General features: G+C 43.8%; 2 protein-coding genes across 5 annotated transcripts in view; both read right to left on the bottom strand.

The window, feature by feature from the left end:
• Positions 1–406: 406 nt before the first annotated feature.
• On the bottom strand, positions 407–3,495 carry LOC134756212 (uncharacterized transmembrane protein DDB_G0289901-like). The gene is made up of 3 exons (XM_063693041.1): positions 3,483–3,495; positions 514–1,018; positions 407–416 (listed from the first exon to the last, which is right to left on the bottom strand). Exons 1-3 carry the CDS (start codon positions 3,493–3,495, stop codon positions 407–409), a joined length of 528 nt encoding a protein of 175 aa, XP_063549111.1.
• The window catches only part of LOC134755823 (long-chain-fatty-acid--CoA ligase ACSBG2), a 47,572-nt gene continuing 41,750 nt past the window's right edge, over positions 3,315–9,136 (bottom strand). For all 4 annotated transcript variants that reach the window (XM_063692434.1, XM_063692431.1, XM_063692433.1 and 1 more), the window contains 5 exons: positions 8,526–8,760; positions 5,849–5,989; positions 4,773–4,898; positions 4,279–4,399; positions 3,315–3,812 (listed from right to left, as the gene is read on the bottom strand). In XM_063692434.1, the coding sequence (XP_063548504.1) occupies positions 3,736–3,812; positions 4,279–4,399; positions 4,773–4,898; positions 5,849–5,989; positions 8,526–8,760 (700 nt within the window). In that variant the 3' untranslated portion in view covers positions 3,315–3,735. The remainder of the gene's footprint in view (positions 3,813–4,278; positions 4,400–4,772; positions 4,899–5,848; positions 5,990–8,525; positions 8,761–9,136) is intronic.

The raw sequence follows: 9,136 nt of genomic DNA, 5'->3' as shown, positions 1-9,136 counted from the left end.
TCCGCGCCGCCCAGCCACCACTGAGGGCGCGGCGTGGTGCGCATCGGCGTGGCCAAGCCGCTGCCGCTCGTCGACGCGCCTCCCCCTCCCCTGCCAGCCTCCGCGCCGCCCAGCCACCACTGAGGGCGCGGCGTGGTGCGCATCGGCGTGGCCAAGCCGCTGCCGCTCGTCGACGCGCCTCCCCCTCCCCTGCCAGCCTCCGCGCCGCCCAGCCACCACTGAGGGCGCGGCGTGGTGCGCATCGGCGTGGCCAAGCCGCTGCCGCTCGTCGACGCGCCTCCCCCTCCCCTGCCAGCCTCCGCGCCGCCCAGCCACCACTGAGGGCGCGGCGTGGTGCGCATCGGCGTGGCCAAGCCGCTGCCGCTCGTCGACGCGCCTCCCCCTCCCCTGCCAGCCTCCGCGCCGCCTAGCCACCACTGAGGGCGCGGCGTGGTGCGCATCGGCGTGGCCAAGCCGCTGCCGCTCGTCGACGCGCCTCCCCCTCTCCTGCCAGCCTCCGCGCCGCCCAGCCACCACTGAGGGCGCGGCGTGGTGCGCATCGGCGTGGCCAAGCCGCTGCCGCTCGTCGACGCGCCTCCCCCTCCCCTGCCAGCCTCCGCGCCGCCCAGCCACCACTGAGGGCGCGGCGTGGTGCGCATCGGCGTGGCCAAGCCGCTGCCGCTCGTCGACGCGCCTCCCCCTCCCCTGCCAGCCTCCGCGCCGCCCAGCCACCACTGAGGGCGCGGCGTGGTGCGCATCGGCGTGGCCAAGCCGCTGCCGCTCGTCGACGCGCCTCCCCCTCCCCTGCCAGCCTCCGCGCCGCCTAGCCACCACTGAGGGCGCGGCGTGGTGCGCATCGGCGTGGCCAAGCCGCTGCCGCTCGTCGACGCGCCTCCCCCTCTCCTGCCAGCCTCCGCGCCGCCCAGCCACCACTGAGGGCGCGGCGTGGTGCGCATCGGCGTGGCCAAGCCGCTGCCGCTCGTCGACGCGCCTCCCCCTCCCCTGCCAGCCTCCGCGCCGCCCAGCCACCACTGAGGGCCTGGACCGCCGGTACCCTATATCGCTCAATCTATACCCTATAGCAGGGGTTCCCAATATGTTTCAGCCCGCGGCGCACTTGCAAGTTTAACATTTTATCTCGGTGCCCTATACCAAAGATAGATATAACTCCGTAATAGATGGATACAGTCTAAGGAAAAAACGTGCCTCGAAAATCAAGAAAATTTGATTCTCGTTCAGAGGGCGCTACTAGTTTTGGCCTACAGTCGTATAGATGGCGTTGACGGTTTCGTTTGTTATTTAACAATTTTAACGCATATCAGTGAAAGAACATGGGTCAAAATCATAAAAATTATTAATGCAAATAAAAAAAAACATTTAGCTATATTTAAATACATTCTATCGTATTTTTATAAATCTTCATTTTTAGTTTTAAAGTGTGTCGACAGATGGCAGTGAATTTACTGGGGTTACAAAATTTACTATGACAGTACCGCTCTAGTATAAGTTACTCTATGCCTATACTAATCTAGTTGGGCTATTTGAAATACATAGACAGGTACACGGTGAGAAACTGAGAAGGATCACGGCTCACGGCGCCCCTCTTTTACTATTTACTGCGCACCAAGCCGCGGCGCACAGTTTGGGAACCCCTGCCCTATAGCAAATATTCATTGCTCCTCTGCTTGTATCATGGCTCCTCTACACGATCGCCCAAAGTAGGCCAATCTAAGGCACGCAGCTATGCGTTAGAGGGAGCAAGTGATATTGCTGTCTCATTCCACCGCATAGCTGCGTCCCCTAGATTGGCCTACGTTAGGCGATAGAGGAGCCATAAAATTGTAGACTGGCTGTCAAAAGTTCACATTTGACAATATTTAGCTCCCACAAAACATGGAGCTGCGCGGCGTCATTTACTTCGGTTGTCGAACTCTGAACTGATTTATTTAGACTTTACAACTACAACTCTTACAATCGATAACTCTACCGCTTTACGTCATATACTGTTTATGAAAATGTATTATGATTACGGTCAGCCAGACTTTCTCAATATTCTCGGTATGCAAAATGTACATGTACAAGTACATACTGAAACTACTAGATACGTCCTTACGAATCGTCTCAGATGAAAGAAGCATATCGTATCGTACTAATCGATCACATATAAATTTAAGTTTAAAGACAGATAGCAACACGAAACTATCATCATCATCATGACTATATGAATTCAAAATAGGAACAAACTTTAATTAACAATATATTTAAATTATTTTAAACATTTTTATACATACTAAAAAAACATATAATCAAAGCCATGACTTTTAAAATGAAGAGAGACTACTAAAATCCTGATTTAGTTAGTAACCGGTAAATATGTAATAAAATGTGGCTTTCCATTAGAGAAGGGTCCTTATGCTTCATGTGCAATAAGGACCTTTCTATCAAAATTTCTGTAGGAATTCCATGGAAAGCCACAAATATTTTTTAACGAATTTAAAATGCTGTGGAATTGAGGAAGACCTCTCATGACGTTTCAAAATGTTTCATAATGTTTAATATCATCAGTTTTAAGTACGTAACTATTAAAATTAAATATTCACTGTATTTGACTTATCAAAGGAATTTATAATATTGTTGACCGTGTCATTAGTGGAATTGACGCATTATAGTTATTTACGATACAAGTGCAAAATTCTCAACGATTGGCGAATTTTAAAACACAAACGAAGGGAGTGTTTTAAATCTACACGAGTTGCGAATTACCTATTCGCACGTGTATCGTACAACGTTTTACAGTACATATGACCCTTTAAATGTCGACGTAGTCATGTAATGTGCTTATTGTCACAGGGTGTCGTAATGGAGTACCAGATGTACTGTAAAGTTGATTAAATAATTGTTTTAAATAATGGAACTTTAATGACACATTCCATTCCCGTTATAAAACTTTTCTTGTGACCTGTTATAGACTTATGTGTGTACTTAATTAATTAGATGATGAATTCATAATGTAATTTTTAGTCAATTACCTTATTTATAGACATTAGCCCTCCATTATGTTAGATAGTAGATATTATACTTATCCAAGTATTCCATTTATGTTTATGTAAGCAGTATTACCTATAGTTATCTGATAATATTTTAGAATATATTAAATTGTATGTCTGTTTTTGATTACACTTGTATTTCTCGATTGTATTCAATATATAGATAGTTATCATACTTGTAATAAATTTTAAGCAAAGTTATTTGGGATTTTATTGAAACAACAGTTTTTTAAAATAGTATATATTTATACTTATAAAAATATATTTTTATTTTGATTTAACAATAAATTTTTAACATCACAATGATTCCAGTCGTACCACGTGTTCCTATTTGAGCAAATATTTAAGAATAATTTAATTTAGCGTCGACAATCATTTGACGTCCCTATCCTAGGTAAGTTTAACCTGCGCACGCGCTCCGAGGAATTGAAGGGAGCATCCCTTCCGCTTCCATACCCCGAATCACCATTGTGATAGATATTCATACACCGGGCTATTTCTTGACTGTACTCTTATGTCTTGAATCAACGTATTATCATATATTCGTTAGGTAGCTGTCCCGCAACTGATATATTTCGTTCCCTATATCTCAGAATATTAGCACCATTCTTAAGTCCTGTTATTGTCTAATAATATATATAATTGTTCACTAGTAATCCCCTGTAAGATACTCGTCTTCAAGTAGCTTTGTTATCAATTTGATTGTCTATCAGTCCTTGTAGAAATCTTCGATGATGTCGTGATATTTCTCGTATACCACGTTACGCTTGATTTTTAGTGTTGGTCCTGTAAATAGAAGTATTTTTTGTAAAATATAGTTCTACAGCAAAACAACGGATTCCATTTGTAAGGCGTCAAAAAATCATTGAACTAAGGATTTTAATGATAGTTGCAATTAGAATTATGGGCTAAATTAAAAACACCTTACAAGTTACTATGCAAAACTTTGGCATAGACAAGTTTATACATATTCGGACATGATCAAAACAATTTTTAACAAGCAGAAACGTCTGCGATCGATGCTATTAAGCTTAGAATAAATTTAAAAGTGGAAAAATTACTGCCTTGGGTGAGACTTGAACTCAAGATCCAGAGGACGCGAGTTCAAGTCTCACCCAAGGCAGTAATGATCAAAATAGTAGTCTAATATACTTTGACAGCGAATCATGTAAAAATATGTGACACCATAATATTTGCGCGCTTCGTTGTGCGAGATAAAATGACATACTCTTACAAAATATAAAGGCGTTACCTAGTTCTCCTGTGTTTACAGAGAAGTCCGCCGGCAGAAAAGAGAACTTTTGGATTTTTTGTGCGTTTGAAATTGCCTGTTTGTTTGCTCGCATTATGCCGGCTTCAATTGCTTTGGACACCTGTAATAAATGTTAAACTTATTTAGTTACGGAAATTGTTAAACCTTATCGACTTTGATTACTGGATTGGATAGATCGTGACAATTCGAACGTGAAATGGAAGCTTATTCCAGTTATGAATCATACCAAGCTGGACTCTATCCCGTTATATCTGCAATACCTAAATATACACGACAAAAATTTAACTACTGGGCTTAAAATGCTACACATGTATTTTGCTCGCATGGTATTATGGCATTACACAACATGACAAAACGCGTCGTGTTTTTATGGCCCATATTTTAACAATTTTGTGTTTATTATAGTGTACTCGTAGTAATAAAATTAAAGTTGAGAGGAAAAATTAATACATGAACATAATTGCTGTACTTACAAGAGGATCTTTGGTTTTTGAAATCTCCCGTAGGCTTGTAGCTTTGCTTCCCAGGCTTTCAACCCATTTTTGTGTCACCGAATCTAACTCATCCAGAGCATCCCCGGACTCGTTGTCAACTTTACACTGAAATCATACATAAAAACTTTTAACAAATACGGATATTCCACCATCTGAATATGTCGCCTTGCAGAAGTCGCCATGTAAGGTGAGGATTCGGAGTTGAGTAGAAACGAGTGTTCAGCTTAAACGATGCTTTATTACTGCTCTGCATACTTATGTAAATGGTCCTATGGGCTACATACATAACTATATCTAGTATACACTACCTATACACTCTGCGTAGGGGGCGCACAAGCACATACTGAGGGCGGCCTACCGCGAACCACGAAAATCGAAATTTCGTTATCTGCCTTTCTATCACTAGCATATTCGAGCGGTAAAGAAGCAGATAACGAAATTTTGATTTTCGCGTTTGCATCAATATCATAGTGAAAACTTCACAAAAAACTGTTTAAGGCATAGTATGTATAAGTTACTCTATCGTTTACAATATGTGCTATTGCTGCTCTCTTTCGGCAGAACATTGCAGTAATACCCCCTACTTATAATTGATTGAAGTTTTAACCGTTAAGTGACAGATTTTACGCTAGTTTTTATAACTCGATCTTTACATAAATAAATATTATCTAGGACATTCTTACATAGATTGACCAAGTCCCACGGTAAGCCCAAGGAGGCTTGTGTTATGGGTACTCAGACTGGGTAAAGATAAAGATTGTTTATTTTTCAAGTAGGCATATTACAATTTAAAATGCGCTTATGCACGTCAAATAAAGCTAACGAACGAAATTAACGAAAAGGCAATGAACTGACTCGCATCACGTTAGATCTTTCACAAAATAACACTACATAATAAATAGGTATAGCTGTAGCTATTACTCTGTTACGTACATGTTAACTTATAATAATATGGCTTCGTAAAATATACTGTTTTGAATTTTTATTCCAGTGTCAAAATTGGAAAAATGTTATAAAAAAAGAAGTATTGAAATAAAGTATGATTGATTGTTTACCTTGAGCGTGAGTAATATGGATAAGAACTTGCGCCGGTCGCCAATGAGCACCGCGTACCCGACGTGCGGCAACTCCGCTTGTACCGTCTGCTCGATCAGCACCGGCGCCACGTTCTCGCCGCCGGCGGTGATCAACAGCTCCTGTGATATTAACACAAACTCTTTACTAATAGGAACAGCTAATCAGAGGTGGACCTTATGTCATTGTAATAAGGCTTACGAATTATCAATTAACGGCGTGGACGATGTTAGAATGAAAGAGGACAGTTCAGAATGCGAGTGTCTTCGTCGACACAGTCAAGTGACGCGCTTCATTAATTTTATTGCATCGATATAAGATATAGTAATGACCAGTGTTGCTGCTTGCTGTTGGTATGATTATGTGCGAGATCTCAACTGCCAGTCTATCTGTCTATAGTCGAACGTGCTACCTTGTGACCCTCCAAAATGTTGTCACTTTCTTTACCGTTTATACTTTTCTCCCGCCCCTTATTTATCTCTATCTTTTATTATTATTTATTGTTGGGGTGTTGTGGGCCTGTGAGTGTCACGTCGACCAAGCAGTGATCTATTGTGACGGCCCTTTAAAGTTCGTTACTAATGCCCGTTGAGTCCAGAAAATTCCAGATTCTTTGGGCCGTAATGTTCTGTACCTCATAGGGTTGCAGTATGTGCCGCCCTAAGTGGATACTTCTTTTTGACATTAGTGGTCCACAGGAACAGAGAATGTGCATTGCAGTCTCCTCTGATTCCTGGCAGAACCTGCATGTCTCATCCTGTTTCTTCCCAATTCGGAACATGTGTTTGTTCAACTTACAGTGTCCAGTCAATATTCTAGTCACTGCGCAGGTTTTATATCTTTTGAGCCTTAGAAGCTCCTTAGCAGTTTTGCCGTTGAACCCTTTGATTAGAGCTTTCGAGTGTTCTTGTCCTTTGACGAACTTCCACCAATCGATTGCTCTCGTTTTTTCTATGTTGCTGAGCAGAGAGTATGCATCCCGTTTTGTGATTCCACAGAACGGTTCTGGGCCGACCAGGGGTGTGTCTGCGCCCTTTCTAGCAAGTTCGTCCGCTTCTTCGTTTCCGTTAATGTCGGAGTGCCCTGGTACCCATCTAAGTATGACTTTGTTGGAGTTAGCCAGTGCATTTAGGTTTGTTTTACAGTTCTGGACTAGTTTTGAGTTTGACTCGAGGGAATCTAGTGCCAGCAGAGCAGCCTGGCTGTCTGAGTTGATGTAGATATGATGGTGTCTTAGGTTTCTATCCAGGTTAAGCTCCGCACATTTGTTGATGGCGAAGACTTCTGCCTGGAAGATTGATGCCTGTGTGCCCATGCTGACGCTAGCTCTGAGCTTAGGTCTCTCACCATAGATCCCACATCCTACATCATTGCCTTTCTTGGAACCATCCGTGTACCAAATATGGCTTCCCTCTTCGACGTACATTTGGTCGTTGGTCCATTTGTCTCTAGGAGGGATTTCTACTGTGTACAGTTTGGTAAAATGACATTCGGTGTGCGTGTCATCAGTGGGCATGCTAAGGGTTCTATTTGCAAAAACCCAGGCCTTTAGTTTGGTTAGTGCTTGAGAGCGCCATTTTGGCCTGTTTAGCGTGCATATTCTGTAGACGCACTGCTTGGCCTCCTTTTGCACGTGCAGGTGGAGTGGTGTAATGTCCAGCAGTGCGTCTAGGGCCGCTCCCGGTGTCGAGGAGAAGGCGCCTGTTGCGGTTAAACAAGCCGTGCGTTGCAGGCTGTTTAGAGTATCTATCGCCGTCTTTTGGCTGGTTTTGTTACACCAGACTGCGGAGGCATAGGTGATAATGGGCCTCACTACCGCTGTGTACAACCACATAGCAATTTGGGGTCTTATGCCCCATCTTGCTCCTGCCATTCGACAGCATGACCACATGGCCATTTTTGCTTTTTGTATAATATTTCTCAAGTGAGGGTTCCAAGTTAACTTTTGGTCGAAAGTGACCCCTAGATACTTGACCTCTTCTGAGAACGGTATTATTTGTCCATTAAGTCTTGGTTGTGTAAGCTTTTCCAGCTTTCGTTTCCTTGTGAATGGTACTATTACAGTCTTGCTCGGATTAATGGACAAGTCATTTTCTCTACACCATTTGAATATAGTGTTTAGAGCTCCTTGCATTAGGTTGGAAATCGTGTGGAGGCAAGGGCCTTTGACAATGACTACCAGGTCGTCGGCATATCCCTGTGTGTCATAGTCATGGCCTGACATAATTGCAAGAAGTTGGTCCACTGCTAGGGTCCATAATAGTGGGGATAGAACGCCTCCTTGTGGACACCCTTTTGTGGTATAAAATTCATGCTCTATGGTATTGAGGGTCAGAGTGGCTACTCTGTTCGAGAGCATGCTATGTACCCATCTGGTGGTGGTTTCGTCTACTCCCTTTGAATTCATACCATTGAGTATGGTCTCTGTGGGCGTATTGTCGAAAGCACCCTCGACATCAAGGAACGCACATAGAGCGGTTTGCTTTTCCTCTAGGGTTTTCTGCACCTTGTCAACCAGGTCGAGTATGGCAGTCTCCGTAGATTTCCCCTTTTGGTAAGCATGTTGGTTTACACTTAGTGGTCTATCCACCAGGTATCTATCTTACCCTTCTCTAATTTTTTTCTATCGACAATCGACCTTAAGTTATTTGTCCCCACCTTTATCCTGCCAGTAATGTAAAGGAAGTTATGGCTGTCGATACGGCCGACGTCGCCGGAGTGCAGCCAACCCTCGTTGTCGATCGCCGCGCGGGTCTTTTCCTCGTCGCCAAGGTACCCCATGAACACGTGGCGACCCCTCATTAGGATCTCGCCGGGCCCGTTTGGAGACATCGACCCTTCGAACTTGGTTTCTGCGCCTTCTAGCAGCTCGCCTACTGAAGTGAGGTTGAATCTGGAATAAGTAAAGACAGTTTTGTAATCTGAAACTGCTCTGAATATTATTTGTACATTCAATTCCGCAATCGAGACTATAATAGTTTATAGAAATGGTCGTGTGATTTTTTGTTGCATCTGTCATCCCGATACTTTTTAGGGTTCCGTACCCAAAGGGTAAAAACGGGACCCTATTACTAAGACTCCGCTGTCCGTCTGTCTGTCACCAGGCTGTATCTCATGAACCGTGATAGCTAGACAGTTGAAATTTTCACAGATAATGTATTTCTGTTGCCACTATAACAACAAATACTAAAAAGTACGGAACCCTCGGTGCGCGAGTCCGACTCGCACTTGGCCGGATTTTTCTATTCGTTTGGCATTTGTCGTTGTAT

Source organism: Cydia strobilella, chromosome 3, assembly GCF_947568885.1.
Source record: "Cydia strobilella chromosome 3, ilCydStro3.1, whole genome shotgun sequence".
Classification (NCBI taxonomy): domain Eukaryota; kingdom Metazoa; phylum Arthropoda; class Insecta; order Lepidoptera; family Tortricidae; genus Cydia; species Cydia strobilella.
Note: the sequence above shows the minus strand (reverse complement) of the source record. Positions and strands in the feature narration are given on the sequence as shown.